The sequence below is a fragment of the Ascaphus truei genome, chromosome 11, assembly GCF_040206685.1.
Source record: "Ascaphus truei isolate aAscTru1 chromosome 11, aAscTru1.hap1, whole genome shotgun sequence".
Classification (NCBI taxonomy): Eukaryota; Metazoa; Chordata; class Amphibia; order Anura; family Ascaphidae; genus Ascaphus; species Ascaphus truei.
In genome coordinates this window covers 27,881,573-27,899,984 of record NC_134493.1, presented here as the reverse complement: position 1 = coordinate 27,899,984, position 18,412 = coordinate 27,881,573, and the positions used below count along the sequence as shown (strand labels likewise).

The following is an 18,412-nucleotide window of genomic DNA, read 5'->3' as shown; positions in this document are numbered from 1 at the left end:
GGGACCCTTACCCTTATTTATCTCATAGATTCATTATAAAACAAATATAACCTACACCAGGGACCCTTACCCTTATTTATCTCAGAGATTCATTATACAACAAATATAACCTACACCAGGGACCCTTACCCTTATTTCGCTCATAGATTCATTATAAAACAAATATAACCTACACCAGGGACCCTTACCCTTATTTATCTCAGAGATTCATTATAAAACAAATATAACCTACACCAGGGACCCTTACCCTTATTTCTTTCATAGATTCATTATAAAACAAATGAAACCCTTTTAATTACCAACTTGTACCCTTGACTGATACTTTATAATTAATATGGATCAATTGTAGGTGTATGATTCTAAGTGATTGTCTGCTGTTTTGCATACCTGTGTATACGAGGGTGTGACCTTATCAATCATTAGAGGATTATATATTTAGGAGTGGAATTAAAAAGGATTCTTCTTTCCCGCTCTACCCATGTTATTATCAGCTTCTACGTATATTCAATCCTTAGGTGGCACCCTATAGTCCCTTACCAGTTAGAGCGAGTTAGTTATATATATTATCTTTAAAGATGTGCGAGTCCCACACTGGGACAGAGCCACTATATGCACAGCAACCGTTATTCCTACAATGGAAGGATTCGCAAAGAGGGTTAGGTTAGTTAACCCAGGGGTGCGCAAGATTGTCTGTGGGGAGAGGGGAGAGCGGTTACAGATGCCCCACGCTTCCCCGAAAGCATTTAAAATAACCGCAACGCGTCTCTATGGCAACCCGGCGTCAAATGACGTCACATCACCCTGCGACGTCATTTGACGCCGGAGCCGTGCAGGGAGGGGGTGGGGGGCGCTATCCAGAAGGGAGAGGAGACAGGGGGGGGCGCATGTAAGAAACAATGCACACCCCTCAGTTAACCCATTCCAACACTGGAGGAGGGGGAGAGGGGTAATTAAGCTTCTAGGTTTATTTGTTCTGGAAGTGACAACCACATATTTCCATTGGGAGCCAGGCTGAAATAAACTGGGCAAGAGAACAGTATTTGAGAAATGTTCACAAAAGCAACTCGACTATTTTAAAGTGTGCTAGTAGTGTTCAAGATAAATTACCATTCGCTTTTACTAGTGATTTCTGAAACGTGAGCGTTGGAAGAAAAGGGAATAGAATACTGACCAGTTCTGCACTCTAATTCTCATGTCTCTGGGGAGGTTCCCCTCTAATTATTTGTGCGTCAAGAAAGGAGTCAGGAGATTTCTGTAACATAATATCAACACTAAACCGTGGGAGTCAGGCGAAGCACACATAAAAGAGGAAGGTGCCTGGTAAGAGGTTCTGATTTCCGATTTAATGTCCTAACGTTTAGTCATTATTATGCAATTATCGTTGTATTAAAGTTTACTCGGCTAGAAGAGGTGCAATCCCCCCTAGCACTTGTAAAGAACAATAGCCGTAATGTGTTAAAGCTGCCGTTTTTATTTATTATTTAATTTCCCCCCCTTTAATATGTGCAACAGTACAATCCACACAATGATAAGTCATTAGCTAAGTTGCCGATCGATCGGCGAAGATTCAGCTCGGGGTTCACTAAATGGCTGTCAGTGCAGCAGACGAGGACCAAAGTTGCAAAGTTCTGTGGGGAAGATCATGTGATCAGGCAGTCACTAGATACAATTGGTGCACTGCTAGAGAGGGCAGGGCTCAAAGGGGTGTGCCAGAGCCTGTTTCAGAAGAGGAAGGGGATGTGACTTTGTAAATGGTTGCTATAGGAACAAAAATGCTGGTTACATTATAATACATTAAAAATGTCAATTTTTTTTTTTAAATGCTACAAGTAAATTTCTCATAGTACAGAACTGATTTATTTAAAAAAAACACACGTAGAATATTTGCTTGAACTGCAGTTTTAAAGTGAAATCTTGGCGATTAATGCCTTTTCCAACTAAGAGCCCGATTCAACAAGCCCCGAAGCAACCGCTCACATCATGATCAACTGAGGACCCTGCAGCCCTTCTATGCTCACTGACCCTGCCACTAAACTGCACACCTGTACACATTTAGAAGTGATTAGTCTGAATGGTTTCCGTCTGCGCTAACATTATCATCATCATCATCATCATCGTTTAGTTATAAAGCGCCAAGATATAATGCAGTGCGGTACATACAACAGGGGAACAGAATGATATACCAAATAAGGACAAAAATAACCGCAAAACAGGTACAAAAAGGTAGTGATGGCCCTGCTATATAATACAGCCTAATCTTCAAAGAAACACAAAGGGGGAATTGGCACGATTTGGCATGGTCTCAGACACGGCACAGAAAAGAGCAGTTGTCATACTGGTTTGTATGTAAACTCCAGGTGAGAGCCAAGTGTCTGTAGGATGTACCAGCGTTGTTGACGAGCTCTTTCGATGTAGGACAGGTTTAAGGCTCAATGCACATAAAAAATCAACGATTATTCAAATGCTTTTATGCAGATTCTAAAAGCAGCCATGTAATCATTTCACTATTTTCATCTCATAATTCAAGTTCACTTTGGTGAAAGCTGGCAGAAGCTAATCTATTCTATGTATGTGCTTAAATAGTTTACCCAATCTTAAATTAAATGCTGCACGAACATAATAAACAGTTCTCCCAAATGCGGAAACAAAATGCAGGTCCACCGCGCCCGCCATGCAGGACGACCGCGCCCGCGATGCAGGACGACCGCGCCCGCGATGCAGGACGACCGCGCCCGCGATGCAGGACGACCGCGCCCGCGATGCAGGACGACCGCGCCCGCGATGCAGGACGATCGCGCGGCAGTTCCTTTAAAAGACAAATGATTGTCTTTTTGTGCGGCGGCCGCATCATGTGAGCGGTTCAGCCAATGAGGGCGAACCAGCCTTGTGACACGTCCGCCACGCCTCCCCCATCGCTGGAAGCTAGTTCACCCAATGCTCGGACGACGCCATGCGCTCCGTCACGCGCCCACTATAATCTCCGCCTAACGAACAAGGAACGGAACGTAAACTATAAAATAGCAAAAATATATATAAAAATGCAAATTTATCTCTTATTCCGCACACTGTTGCCAACAGCTGCATTTAAGAAAATATACATTGGTTATGGTACACGGAGCCTGAATAAGCCTAGGGCAAATATAACCATATAAATAGATTAATTAGGCTACAATACAGAGGACAACTTGAATAACCCTTGGTTAGGAGGTTTAACGTCTCAATCATGAAAGAGTGCTACTTATATGTCACACTAGCTGAGAGACCCGGCGTTGCCCGGGATGTAAATGCGTAATAGGTAGTATTATTTATAAATGGTGGAACAATAGGTGACTATTTGTTGGAAAGGTTGGATAATAATGTTGAAAAGAAAGATGGAATAAAATGTAATACGATGTTGTATAAAAATGGTTTATTGTAAACACACCACAGTACAATGTATATTTTGGTGACATAAGTGATGTGAAAATGTGAGGCTTGTGTCCTGCTAGGGTGTGAGCGTGTGTGAGGCGGCAGGTGGGTGTTCAGTACGGGTGGCGCGTGGGTAGTGAGTGCTGGCTGTGGGTCGGGGTCCTGCTAGGGTGTGAGGCGGCGGGTGTGTGGCGAGTGCGGGTGACAGCTGGTCAGTGATATTGTTGCGTAGGGGCAGGATGCGGCAGGTGTGTGTCGAGTGTGTGGGGTGGGTGAGAGGCGGCGAGTGTGTGTGTCGAGTGGCGGGTGTCTGTTGAGTGCGTGCGGCGGCTGTGTGGCGCAGGGGTGTGAGCGGTGGGCGGGTGAAAGGCAGAAGTGCGGGTGGGCGAAAGGCAGAGGCAGGAGGGCGGATGAAAGGCATTGAAGGAGGGGAGGTGAGGTCGGAGGGGTGGTGGGGGGTGGTGAGGGGAGGTGAAGGGGGGCGGAGGGGAGGTGAGGAGGATGGGTGGTGAGGGGGGGGATGGTGAGGGGAGGTGAAGGGGGGCGGAGGGGGGGCGGAGGGGAGGTGAAGGGGGGGCGGAGGGGAGGTGAAGGGGGGGCGGAGGGGAGGTGAAGGGGGGGCGGAGGGGAGGTGAAGGGGGGGCGGAGGGGAGGTGAAGGCGGAGCGGAGGGGAGGTGAAGGGGGGGTGAAGGGGGTAGGTGGGAAGGGTGAAGGTGGGGGAGGTGAAGGGGGGGTGAGGGTAGATGAAGGGGGGGTGGAGGGGAGGTGGTAAGGGGGGGGAGGTGGTGGGATGGGGGGGAGGTGGTGGGAAGGGGGGGAGGTGGTGGGAAGGGGGGGGAGGTGGTGGGAAGGGGGGGGAGGTGGTGGGGAGGTGGGAGGTTGTAAGGGGGGAGTGAAGGTGGGGGTGAAGGGGGGTGGGGGTGGAGGTGGGGTTGAAGGGGGCGGTGAATGTGGGGGTGGAGGGGGGGCGGTGAATGTGGGGGTGGAGGGGGGGCGGTGAATGTGGGGGTGGGTGAAGGTGGAGGGGAGGTGAAGGTAGGGGTGGAGGGGATGTGAAGTGGGGGTGGAGGGGGGGGGGTGAAGGTGGGGGTGGAGGGGAGGTGAAGGTGGGGGTGGAGGGGAGGTGAAGGTAGGGGTGGAGGGGATGTGATGCGGGGGTGGAGGGGAGGTGAAGCGGGGGTGGAGGGGAGGTGAAGGGGGGGGGTGGAGGGGAGGTGAAGGGGGGGGGTGGAGGGGAGGTGAAGGGGGGTGGAGGAGGGGAGGTGAAGGGGGGAGGAGGGGAGGTGAAGGGGGGAGGAGGGGAGGTGAAGGGGGGTGGAGGGGAGGTGAAGGGGGGTGGAGGGGAGGTGAAGGGGGGTGGAGGAGGGGAGGTGAAGGGGGGTGGAGGAGGGGAGGTGAAGGGGGGTGGAGGAGGGGAGGTGAAGGGGGGTGGAGGAGGGGAGGTGAAGGGGGGGGGTGGAGGGGAGGTGAAGAGGGGGGGTGGAGGGGAGGTGAAGGGGGGGTGGAGGGGAGGTGAAGGGGGGGTGGAGGGGAGGTGAAGGGGGGGGTGGAGGGGAGGTGAAGGGGGGGTGGAGGGGAGGGGTGGAGGTGAAGGGGAGGGGGGGTGGAGGGGGGGGTGGAGGGGAGGAGGGGGGGGGGGTGGAGGGGAGGAGGGGGGGGGGGTGGAGGGGAGGAGGGGGGGTGGAGGGGAGGGGAGGAGGGGAGGTGAAGGGGGGGGTGGAGGGGAGGTGAAGGGGGGGGTGGAGGGGAGGTGAAGGGGGGGGTGGAGGGGAGGTGGAGGGGGGGTGGAGGGGAGGTTAAGGGGGGGGGTGGAGGGGAGGTTAAGGGGGGGGGTGGAGGGGAGGTGAAGTGGAGGGAGGGGAGGTGGAGTATGGGGTGGGTGAGGGGAGGTGAAGGCCGCTCACTCACCCGTCCGGCCGTTCCCACGTGGATCTGAGGCAGCGTGTTGTGGCCGCTCCCCCGCTGTGTCCCTAGCGCGCGCTCGCTCACTCCGCTCCCCCGCTGACTGTAGCGGCGCCGGGGGGGGGTGGAGGGGAAGTGAGTGAGGGAAGGTGAAGGGGGGTGAGGGGAGGTGAAGGCCGCTCACTCACCCGTCCGGCAGCTCCCTCACCCGTCCGGCAGCTCCCATGTGGAGGGGGGGGGGGGTGAAAGCGCGGGAAACAGGGAGAGGCGGAGCCTCCGGGACCGGTGGGGAAGAGAGCGGGAGATGTGCGGCTAACACTGTGGGGGGGAGAGTGTTTAGTGATGTGTGTGTGTGTGTGTGTGTATAGTGATGTGTATGTGTGTGTGTATAGTGATGTGTGTATGTGTGTGTGTGTGTGTATAGTGATGTGTGTGTGTGTGTGTGTGTGTGTATATAGTGATGTGTGTGTGTGTGTGTGTATATAGTGATGTGTGTGTGTGTGTGTGTGTGTGTGTGTGTATAGTGATGTGTGTGTGTGTGTGTGTGTGTGTGTATAGTGATGTGTGTGTGTGTGTGTGTGTGTGTGTGTGTGTGTATAGTGATGTGTGTGTGTGTGTGTGTGTGTGTGTGTGTGTATAGTGATGTGTGTGTGTGTGTGTGTGTGTGTGTGTGTGTGTGTGTGTGTGTGTGTGTGTGTGTGTGTGTGTGTGTGTGTGTGTGTGTGTGTATAGTGATGTGTGTGTGTGTGTGTGTGTGTGTATAGTGATGTGTGTGTGTGTGTGTGTGTGTGTGTGTGTGTGTGTATAGTGATGTGTGTGTGTGTGTGTGTGTGTGTGTGTGTGTGTGTGTGTGTGTGTGTGTGTGTGTGTGTGTGTGTGTGTGTGTGTGTGTGTGTGTAACACCGTGTGTGTGTGTGTGGGGGGGGGGGAGTGTTTAGTGATGTGTGTGTGTGTGTGTATAGTGATGTGTATGTGTGTGTGTATAGTGATGTGTGTGTGTGTGTGTGTGTGTGTGTGTGTGTATAGTGATGTGTGTGTGTGTGTGTGTGTGTGTGTGTATATAGTGATGTGTGTGTGTATAGTGATGTGTGTGTGTGTGTGTGTGTGTGTGTATAGTGATGTGTGTGTGTGTGTGTGTGTGTATAGTGATGTGTGTGTGTGTGTGTGTGTGTATAGTGATGTGTGTGTGTGTGTGTGTGTGTGTGTGTGTGTGTGTGTGTGTGTGTGTGTGTGTGTGTGTGTGTGTGTGTGTGTGTGTGTGTGTGTGTGTGTGTGTGTGTGTGTGTGTGTGTGTGTGTGTGTCCGCCCTTCACTCCGCCTCACTCCGCCTCAGGCCAATGTGATGTCATTTTGAGCCTGAGGAAGCCGTCGAGAACGGCGAAACGCGTTGCTCTAATTCACCACATCATTTTGGACGTTGGAGGCATCCGTAGCAAGTGGAAGCGGACTGCAGTCACAGCCGCGTCAGAAGCTTCCATCACTTCTGAATCCGGATACGGAAGACAGCGCAGCTGGAAGGCGACCTGCAGCCACGCTGATCGGAGTGCCACGGGGTGCTCTAAACATTATTCTGTGAGTCTTTTGTTCTGTTTAATAAAACGCTCATTTAATTGAAGACTGTAACTGACGCCCTGCTATCATTTTACCCCACGCATCCCCGTTTCCTGAATCGGGGAGGAGGGAGGATTGGAACGTGTGAGGGAAGGGGAACCGCCAGCAATTACTTTGCCCGCAAGCAGCTGATTATACGTTGCCACGGGAAGTACCACGGACGGGTCCATCAGACAACCCCACATTATTCTCTCCCAGGATTGAGCTTACACATGGCCGTGTAAGTAGTGTATGATTATTTTTTCTAAACCCCCCCCTTTCATCTGAACAACATTTGGGCTAAGAAGTGGATACCAGGAACAAGATACCCTTACACATATGTGCTCACACAGAGCCGTGTGACTATTGGATTACAATATACCGTCATTTCGTCACCCCACCTTTATTAAACAGCTAGATATGCTATGAAGTCATCTTAGTAATGTTAATATAGGTCCATCTAATCCTTTGCTCCCCCTTTTTTTTTCCTTTTCGTTCTCCTAAGTGATAAAGAATACTGTATATATCAAAAGGAGTGGAAGTGGCGAACAAAGTATAACATTGGAAATGTAGAACAGACAACACAGTATCCAATAGCATATTTAGAATTAGTCAGGTAAATATTGTATGCAAAAAATCATACCCTGACAATACTCAGAGAAAAAATGGAAATCTTAGTTCAACATTAAGAGTTACTGTTAACATGCAGAGTTACTGTATCTAAATCAAAAATCCATCATTCTTCCTGTTGTAGGTGCAAGCGTATAATATCTCCCCCTCGTTTTTGGAACAACAACGTGGTCGATGACCATGTAGAGTAAGTAAAGTGGCCAATTGGTTTCCTTTGGTGAGAAAATGCTTCACAATGGGTTTCTCAGTTTCTCCTTTTGTTAGAGTCAATGGAGTACCAGACCCGTCGTTCATTCTTCTGATTGGTTTTACCTACATACACCAGCCCACACGGGCAGAAAATAAGATTACAGCTGTTAACTGGCACGAAACATGATGTTTAATCGCGATGGATCTGCCCGAGTTTGGATGTTTGAATTGGCTGCCCTCAATTAGTCCGTTCCGATGTGAGGGGTGCATCACTTGTCGTAAGCATCCTTTCCTTAAGGCTGCGTCCACGCTGCCGCTTGGCGCGCTCATTTCAGTCAAAATCAATCTGTACGGCCACGCTCACGTGGTGCGTGCTCATGAGCGTGCACAAACGCTCTCCCAGGCTAGGTGCTTGGGGAGACAGAGTAAATTCATTTCTAAACGAGCTGAAGGGTCACAACCAATCAGCACCAGTCACTGCGCACGCGCACACACACGGCCACGGCCACACACACACACAGCCACCCCTCCCCCCCCCAAGTTCGCAAAATTATGCAGGACAGCCTGCGCTCATGCTTGGAGAGTTGGTGACGTCACCGCTCTCAAGCACGAGCGCGCTCAGCGGCAGCGTGGCCGCAGCCCAAGGGGCTCAGGCGAAGGAGGAAGAAAAAATGGGACATTTGTCAATGGTAACAACTTGAACCAGAAGAGCCTTCAAATATGTATTTCTCCTGTATCCGAAGAGTGGTCATTGCTGTGTTAGCTGGGACAGTTTCGTGTCAGACTCTAGCATTGAAGAATGAAGAAGCACCAGCACTTCGTTGTTCTTCAAAACAGTAGAGATTATTATAACAAGATCAACATTTTGGGCCGCTGGCGAACCTTTGTCAAAATAAAGTGCAGTAGTAAGAGCATGCTATATATACCCTGCAAGGGCACAGACTGTGAAAAGAGGCACCAGAAGCTCCATGAAGCCTATGCCGTAAAACTATAGTGGCAAGGCCGTAAAGTGACTTAGTGCCATAAAGTAGTGAGATAAAGCCACATATCGGTAACCATAGTTACCACAAGACACAAAAGACTATGGAACATATCGTTGCTACATATGTATAAAGTGCACAGTATCCAGACCATAAAAAGCAACATGCGTGTAAAGCAACAGTGTATGAAACAAATGCACACCTTTACATACGTGGATACAGAACGCATCATTCGGCTGAGACGCAAGTAAATGAATGTAAGAGTATTAGTGTAAATCACGAGAATCTAGAGCTGGAATCTGGAGAGAACGGAAATATTCATGTTTGCCGTAAAAATGCAATAATCAAGTCAGATATTGCATATTTACTGCAAACATGAATGTTTTCGTTCTGTCCAGATCCTAGCCCTAGATGTCTCTATTAAGTGGCACATGATTCCACGCTGCGACCTTCATTTGATGTAGTGACAGATTTGCACGTTCAGGTTACGTGGCGTTACCGTTGCACATGTATACTTTCATTTTTCAATGGCACTAGGTGTAAACTGTTAGTGAAAAGTAAAGTATTGCTGTCTGTGGCTTTGGTATATAAAATTGTCTCTAAGAATTGAGGAAAAGAAAAAAAACTCCTTATGTATGATCTACAAACTGCTTTAAAATTCCAGCACTGTTAAATTGAGAGAGGCGCCTTTAAAGCTGCAATTCCTGGTATTATAACTCCCCCCCCCTCCATCTTACCTGATCCTAGGAGAGAGGGGGTGCACACCCCAGCTTGTCAGTGGACCCCCAGTTAAGGAGTGGCGAGCCCGGGGATGGTGAAACAATATGGCTGCCAGGGTCAGGGCTCACTCCTCACTGACCCCCACCTGCACAGTTCAGATCCCCTATGTCGGATTATCACGGGGCTACATTGTGAGCAGGACTTTGTGTTACTATATACATACATTGTACACTGCTGACGATTGTTTTTATGGCATGCATTGTCTCGGAGCAGCTATTGACATTGTGACTCTTTGTTGTCACACCTGCAGCACCAGTTAGGTGAAGTTTCTCACTTCTCCTAGTCCTACTATTCTCACTCCGGTGGATAATAGGAAAGCCAGATGTCGGAGCTTTATTGGCGAGCCTGCGGTGACTGTCACCGTTTGTGTAGGGTGTTGTTTTTTGTTTTGTTTTTTTAACACAATTGGCACAAAGAAAATACAAAAAAATACTCAGGAATCAGGGGTCCACCACCGAGGGTGGGGGGGGGGGGCCTCTGTTTCAGCCACGATTGAGGAAGGAAACAAAAAGAGGAAGATTGCTGCTTTAAGTACTGAATTCGTTTCTTTCTTTGCTGCTATACTGTGCCACACATTTTTCAGTTCAGGAAAAGCCTTCCCAACAAGCTTCATAGTAGGTGGTGTCACCTGAAACGGAGCCCGATTAGTTTTGATGGATCACGATGCTTTTGCTTGGTCATTTTGAGTCTGTTGTTATGTTTGCTTCCACTTGTGTGATTAATAATTGGGAAAATGTTCAGAGATTAAAATATATACCAAATAGGATTTTTTAACTGTAAGATCATAAAGCGCCCATGTACATAAAGGTTGTAACTGTATTATAATGGCATTCTAACAGCCGTTGTACTGCACTGGCACATGTTAGCGCGTTGTACATGAATGGAGATAAGAACGAGCGTTGCCAGCAGAACTCCGTGATGAGACTGCATTCCTGGTTCTCAAAGTTTCCATTGAAAAAAAAACTAGATTCAAGTCTCATGATGACCTAGAGCAGGGGGTGCGCAAACTGGGGTGCGGCGCGGCTCACTTACTCTGCTTCAGTCCACACGTCTCCATGGCAACGGGCATCAAATGTCCCCATTGCGTCATTTGACGCCTGTTGCCATGGAAACGCGGCGTCAAATGAAGCTGCGGGTCACATGAAGTGACATGACCCCACAGCATCATTTGACACCGCATTAGAGGTAAGGGGGGGGGGGGTGCAACACAGGGGGAGTGCAGGCAGGAGGGGGTGCTGCGCAGGAAGTTTGCGCACCCCTGACGTAGAGCAAGAGTGCTCATCTCCCGTCCACAACCCCTCCCCCCCCCCCCCCAACAGGTCAGGTTTTCCGGATATCCCTGCCTCAGCACAGGAGACTCAATCAGTCCCTGCTTCAGCACAGATGGCTCAATCAGAGAGACAAGTCTTCAACTGTGCCTCTGATTGAGCCAACTGGGCTGAAGCTGGGATATCCTGAAAGCCTGACCTGTTGGGGTGGGTGGGGGGGCTTGAGGACTGAAGTTGAACACCTACGACTTAGTCAGGTAATCATTGCTGGGTAAAGGTAGGTACGGGTGGCACTGTACAACTTACCCGTTAATCGATGTTCTGGACATAAACATGCTAAACACAGAGGACATGAAGGAGTGGTAGAGTTGGACGGACAGCCAGCCGGATTTCTCCATACTCCTGTTTAGAAAAGTCTGTGTTCCGTGGTCAAGGTAACTTTGGACAAAGAAGGGCCGGAGGGCTTCGCATAGCTTCTCTGTGTCGCATAAATACCACTGAAAATGAAATGAGAGGCTTAAGTGTTAGAGCTCACACTAGGAGAAGGCCTGGACAAGCATACAAGGGGACACTGCGGCCCAACATAAATTGACCTCTTACAATACTGATTAACACACATTCCCAGCTAGCTCAAACTCCTACACCCACCACATCATGAATATGAATATGAATATATATATATATCTCAAAAAAGAGTGCTACTGAGCGTGCCCAATGCTACATCCAATTGACAAAACATATATGGTAATAAATATAAAGTTTAAATACTTCAATAATAGTAATGACTTGGTTATTTAGTTTAACACTTTGGCCAAAGCGTCATAAGCCTGCATACCAAACGTCAAGGTACAACCAAAAATGCAGGTCCTACACTACACTGTGAACCCGTCCTGTTACCTCTGTATGAGGGGAAAGAACCATAGTAGGTCCTGTTCTTGGGGGCACCTCCCCCCAGAGCTCCCTCCTCCTCACCTTTTTAACTTAGGGGGTCTTTCACTTTGCTGCAAGAACAGGACCAACTATGGTTCTTTCCCCTCATACAGAGGTAACAGGACGGGTTCACAGTGTAGTGTAGGACCTGCATTAATTTTGGTTTACCTTGACGTTTGGTATGCAGGCTTATGACACTTTGGCCAAAGGGTTTAACTAAATAACCAAGTAATTATTATTATTGAAGTATTTAAACTTTATACTTATTACCATATATGTTTTGTCAATTGGATGTAGCATTTGGCTCCCGTGTCTTTTGTTGTATGCTCTTACAATACTGACCTGGCTTAAAGTGCCACAAATGGAAGCTGCACACACATTTGCTAGGGACAGCATGATTGTATTGGACACCAAATAGTAACAAGTACCCCATACAGCATGATTAACAAACTGGCCTGGGAAAGGGTGGCAAACTCATCTAATAATGATCAGAATGCAAGAATCGGAATGGGCTCCTTAATCATTTCCATTGGGAGGTTAAAGGGGGCTTAGGACAAATCAGTGCTGAGGAAATATGGGACATAATTACTTCAAAATGTCTTGAGAAAAGGGAACGTATGTGTTTCAGGATTCCAAAGCACGGACAGGTGCTCTATTCCATGAAAGAAACCTGTTCAATGGCTGTAAATCACCAATATATGGAAATACTTTAAAGCTTTCAAAATACTAAAGACAGTAGGGCAATATGTTGATATAACCCTGCATTCTGTTCATTGTTGGGTGGGCTTCTAATGCATTATTGTTGCATGTGCGCTACTCCCAGCAAATGACACAAAAATACTAGCCAGTTAGGCCGCGCGTATAGTGCCCGCGACCGGCGACGCGTGACGTCACCCGTCGCCGTTAGCAAAAGTTATATTTAGCTTTGCGGCGCAGGCTTCCGGGCATTTGATTGGTTCAGGGGCTGTCACATGAGGCGACAGCCCTTGAAAAATCAGATATTCCCGGCTTCCAAAGTCCGCGACACCACGTGGCATTGCCGCCATCGCGCTTAATATAAGCGCACGTGGCGGCAATGTATTTGTTTTTGGGCGGCGGCGGCGCGGGCACTATACGCACGGCCTAAGTTTAAAGAAAAGTAATTTCACAGTTTACTCAAAACCTCATTAAAACCATTTAGTGTCCTGGGGTCCTGTAACACATTGTCCTTTTTACAGAAAAAAGGACAATCAGACACAGCATCCGTTTGTTAGTTTGACCAACTGGCTCCAGAAAGCCAAAGATCACCCGAGACAGGCCTGCAAGCCCCAAATCTAACAATTGATACAGTTTTTATAGGAAGAAAATTTCAAAACAGAATTATCTGACCTTTCATTTGGTAATCTGGAGCTAGTTAGTTATGGTGATGGTAATTCCCAAAAGTAGAACACAAGAAGAAAAATGAATAGCCCAGGCAATGCCACTATTTGTACATGGCTGGCCATTCACATTAAGCAATGCAGTGATTTCATGCACTGAAACAATGAGTTAGAGAAAGAGAATATGCTTTGGAGGAGAATAGCACAGGGATCAGGCAGCGTGTGTGCCCCTGGTGGTCGACTTAAGGGTGAGCAGCACAAGCCACTGATGAATAGACCATCCTTGCTCTGCAAGACAATGAGCAGGAGGGAATGATTTGGCTGCACAATGTTCTGGCTTTACTGGTGAACAATGGGAAATACACATCACCCTCAGATGTATCTATCCACAGCAAGGTACCCGCCACCAGCACTGCACCCACTACATCATCCCACCCCATTGATGAGAGCCCTCACAGGGCCCATAAACTCATCCTAGGGCTGTCTGAATTGAGATCCCAGATCAGAATTCATTATGAATCCCAGATTCCTCTGTTGGTGTGAGGTGCAGAAGGCTGCTGGCTCAGGGCAGGCCCAGGCATCCTCATGTGGGAGACTTCTAGGAATCTAAATTGAGTGCACTGGCATTTGAATGGAAACATGTTGAGATGACTCATGGGTGTCTATGGGGACATTAACCCTTTCTGGTCAGAGGAGGCTGCAATGCAATTCAGAGCAGCCTTCTGGGGGGCATTGAAGACGTGAAAACTTAAAGTGAGGAGGGGGGGGGGGGAGGAGGGTGAGATCTCCCTTTAGTTCAGATGGATTTAATGCCAAAGAGAGGGAAGATGGGGCCAGAGAGGGATGAGAGGGGGGGGATGAGAGAGAGGGGGGGGATGAGAGAGGGGGGGGGGATGAGAGAGGGGGGGGGGATGAGAGAGGGGGGGGGGATGAGAGAGGGGGGGGGGATGAGAGAGGGGGGGGGGGATGAGAGAGGGGGGGGGATGAGAGAGGGGGGGGGGATGAGAGAGGGGGGGGGATGAGAGAGAGGGGGGGGGGATGAGAGAGAGGGGGGGGGGGATGAGAGAGAGGGGGGGGGGGATGAGAGAGAGGGGGGGGGGGGATGAGAGAGAGGGGGGGGATGAGAGAGAGGGGGGGGGGGGTGAGAGGGGGGGGGGGGGGGGGGGTGAGAGGGAGGGGGGGGTGAGAGGGGGGGGGGTGAGAGGGGGGGGGGTGAGAGGGGGGGGGTGAGAGGGGGGGGGGGGGGGGTGAGAGGGGGGGGGGGGGTGAGGGGGGGGGGTAAGAGGGGGGGGGGGGGGTAAGAGGGGGGGGGGGGGTGAGAGGGGGGGGGGGGGGGGGGGGGGGGGGGTGAGAGGGGGGGGGGGGGGGGTGAGAGGGGGGGGGGGGGGGGGGGTGAGAGGGGGGGGGCGGTGAGAGGGGGGGGGGGGTGAGAGGGGGGGTGAGAGAGAGGGGGGGGTGAGAGGGGGGGGGGGGGGGGGTGAGAGGGGGGGGGGGGTGAGAGGGGGGGGGGTGAGAGGGGGGGGGGGTGAGAGGGGGGGGGGGGGGGTGAGAGGGGGGGGGTGAGAGGGGGGGGGGTGAGAGGGGGGGGGGAGAGAGGGGGGGGGGAGAGGGGGGGGAGTGAGAGAGGGGGGGAGAGAGAGGGGGGGGAGAGAGGGGGGGGGTGAGAGAGGGGGGGGGGTGAGAGAGGGGGGGGGTGAGAGAGGGGGGGGTGAGAGAGGGGGGGTGAGAGAGGGGGGGGGGTGAGAGAGGGGGGGGATGAGAGAGGGGGGGGGATGAGAGAGGGGGGGTGAGAGAGGGGGGGGTGAGAGAGGGGGGGGTGAGAGAGGGGGGGGGGGTGAGAGAGGGGGGGGGTGAGAGAGGGGGGGGGGTGAGAGAGGGGGGGGGATGAGAGAGGGGGGGTGAGAGAGGGGGGGGGTGAGAGAGGGGGGGGTGAGAGAGGGGGGGGGGTGAGAGAGGGGGGGGGATGAGAGAGGGGGGGTGAGAGAGGGGGGGGGTGAGAGAGGGGGGGGGTGAGAGAGGGGGGGGGTGAGAGAGGGGGGGGGGTGAGAGAGGGGGGGGGATGAGAGAGGGGGGGTGAGAGAGGGGGGGGGTGAGAAGGGGGGGGGTGAGAAGGGGGGGGTGAGAAGGGGGGGGTGAGAGGGGGGGGTCCAGTGCCAGATAGGGGTGAGAGGAGGGGCGGGGGTCCAGTGCCAGATAGGGGTGAGAGGAGGGGGGGGGGTCCAGTGCCAGATAGGGGTGAGAGGAGGGGGGGGGGGTCAAGTGCCAGATAGGGGTGAGAGGAGGGGGGGGGGTCCAGTGCCAGATAGGGGGGGGGCAGTGCCAGATAGGGGTGAGAGGGGGGGGATCAGTGCCAGATAGGGGTGAGAGGGGGGGGTCAGTGCCAGATAGGGGTGAGGGGTCAGTGCCAGATAGGGGTGAGAGGGGGTCAGTGCCAATGAGGGGTGAGAAGGGGGTCACAGGGTGTGTGAAAGATGGGGGGGGAGTTCATTGAGGGTCCCTGTTAACGTGTGAGCATGGCCAGGCCTGCATTGTCCCCAGAGGACAATGCCCCCCCTCCCTTAGCAGGTCCTCTTTACAGACCTGATGGTTCACTTCCCAGTACGGGGTCTGGCTGTGGCTCATCATGTTCATATACAGGGATCTGCTCAGGTGGCTCCTCAAGTACCGGCCACTCCACATCTTCCTCACCGCGGCCAGTGAGAGCACGTAGGTGAGCACCCAGCACAGGAACAATTTCATCGGAGCAGCGCCCACTGACGTCCCCCAGCACCGGCCACAGTTGCACGGGCCCCATCCATGGCCCAGCGGGATGTACACATCAGCCCGAGGAGCAGGAGGGAGGAGTGAATGGGACGGGGCGGAACCGTTAGTAACAGACCGTGTTTCCACCCGGAACCCTCTGGGTGATCATTGAGGCGCCTCGGTCAGAGAGGGCGCTAGATGAGTCTTGCGCCCGTCTGTGCTGGCGTATGTTCTCTATGGTTAACAACATCCGCTTTGCTTACACGTGGTTGGCAATGGCGCCAGCAGTGTTGCCAACCACAGCATGGCAGGTAATGGTATCATTAATTTTGTTATAAGAGGAAAAACAAAGATTTGCAATACCATCCCCCCAAAATAACCTTATTTTCAACATTTCAATATAATGTTAAGTGTTTTTTTTTTTGTCGTTTTCAGTCGCAAGAGTTGCAGCCCCACCATAATTTGTCACATAAAAATAGGCACTTTATTTGCTACAGCATGTGATTGTGGGATAGAGCTCCCAGGCAAGTGACCCACACCGAATGATTAAACGTACAATGTACTATATGCAAAGATCAGATTATCTATAGAAAAATGTATGTATGTCTTTATATAGCGCCATTAGTGTACATAGCGCTTCACAGCAGTAATACACGACGGGACAATCATATAAATAATGTTTATTTATGGGTTAACACATTCTCCCTCCGAAACAACCGCCAGATAAATTATCAATCTCCTAGCTGCTTTAATTACAGTAGCGGAGGCTTTAGCCACTGGGAGAAATCTGTGCAATCAGTACAGGACAGAAAAAACTTCTAAATATGTATAGTTTGAGTGTATGGAGTTGGTGGGCTGGAAAAATACAATGCTGCCAACTCCAAGAATCCAAATCAATTAGACAATGTAATGGAAACGTACGCTTAGTGATTAGTGAGGGCATCACCAATAGCTGCTTGTGTGCCCGGTATGGAGCACTTCCTGTATCTGTGTCACTGCCGCCATTGGCTGTGCCTCTGAAGGTGCAGCAGCTTGGACGCACACGCGGATTGCCCGTTAGGCCATATACAGATGCCGCGATCTCGGGCCTGATGGGATTGGAAGGCACTTCCATATGGCGTCCGCCTCCTTCCGAATCGTGGTGTCGGTGACCGACGTGACACAGCGTCTCGTTGCCATGGCAATGTGACCTTCGCCAAATAACATCATGCCGTTGCGTTACCATGGCAATGTGACGCCGTGTGACGTCAAACTGGTGACACTGATTCAGAAGGAGGAGGGCGGCAGCAAAGAGGTGGCCGCCACATGTAAGTGCCTGGTGAGCAGCCTACATGTACAGAAGCCAATCTTTACAGTTGCCCTTTTTTAAGTGGCAAGCAATGTGGAGTTTAACAAGGAGTTCAACAGGAGTGGAGCAAGCGGACAACACAACAACTACTAGCCCTGATTCCTGAACTTGAACTGCGCTGGAAAGGAGGCAATTTTTTGTCCCAGACCGCACATCTCCACACTAATCTATTGCTGCCATGCTGCCGCTACTATTTATATTTGAAACACAAAAAATTGAACACCTAGGTGAACGATGGTGCGCTTGGTATTAGAATGGGTTTCTTTCGGATGTATATAGCAGTATACCACCCTCTGTAAATACACTTGAGTTTGTAATAAACACTAAAAGGGTAGAGAGATGTGTAAAAATTATATACTTAAATTCCATAAAAATAGATACAAACACATCAATCTTAAAACATCGTAATAACCACTGATAGATGCACCCCGTGAAAAACCGCAGCAGCATGCACCAAACTGAAGCATAATTAAATGATTAGATAATTATTTTGCACAATCTATATGAAAGATAGGAAAAAGATGAGTCTGTAGTTCCTGGTTCCAAACGAAAAAGTCCTTCTTTCAAGTTTTTTTTGATGGTTTTGTAGCACTATGAATGCTGCCCCAAATTCAGGGTCCCCAATCCTCGTAGAAACACCTCCAAATACAAAGAAACAACATATGGGGCGCAGGCATAGAAAAAAGTTAAATACAATTTATTGAAAAAAGCTCATTTAAAAATCACTCGCATAAGTGGTGTTAAGTACAAGATGCCTGCAGCTGGCGTCCTATTAAGCCTGGATGCCGGAGAACCTTTATTGCCGCTGCGCTTCCTGCTTCCTTCAGTGCCTATGTGCGTCCTGGGTCCCGGGCTCTTGTTGGTGTCTTCATTACAAGATTCAATCTAACAAAATTGTCAATGAATAATGTAGAAATCTATTGATTTATCATAAGCACACCGTATACATATCTCGATTAGGGTTTATAGAATCTACGATTATTGTATAACACTGTGATTGAAATATTAATTTACAATATAGAAAAAGGCGCCTTCAAACATTTAATTCTTTATATATATATATATATATATATATATATATATGTATGTATTTTTTTCATAAAGGTTGCAAAATATTGTGTTACAATAGAATGATAATGTGAGGATCTGCAAGATTTATTTCAGTTTATACTATATTATACCACAAACAAAGCCACTGATAGACCTATATGGCTGCCAGCTTTAGTCTATTTAGAATTTATAAACAAGAAGGTTATGAAACACGAATATACCCTTGAGTTTATGAA

At 50.2% G+C, this 18,412-nt stretch overlaps 1 protein-coding gene across 4 annotated transcripts in view; it reads right to left on the bottom strand.

Moving 5' to 3' along the window:
• Positions 1 to 15,959, bottom strand: part of METTL9 (methyltransferase 9, His-X-His N1(pi)-histidine) — a 35,888-nt gene extending 19,929 nt beyond the window's left edge. For 2 of the 4 annotated variants that reach the window (XR_012787376.1, XM_075565419.1), the window contains exons 1-2: positions 15,617 to 15,957; positions 11,055 to 11,245 (exon numbers count right to left, since the gene is read on the bottom strand). Coding sequence is in view for 3 of the 4 variants with exons in the window: in XM_075565419.1 (XP_075421534.1) it covers positions 11,055 to 11,245; positions 15,617 to 15,775 (350 nt within the window). In the remaining variant the exon portion in view is untranslated. Of the gene's footprint in view, positions 1 to 11,054; positions 11,246 to 15,616 lie in introns of all 4 variants that reach the window. The other 2 variants (XM_075565418.1, XM_075565417.1) reach the window with 2 other exon arrangements.
• Positions 15,960 to 18,412: the final 2,453 nt, after the last annotated feature.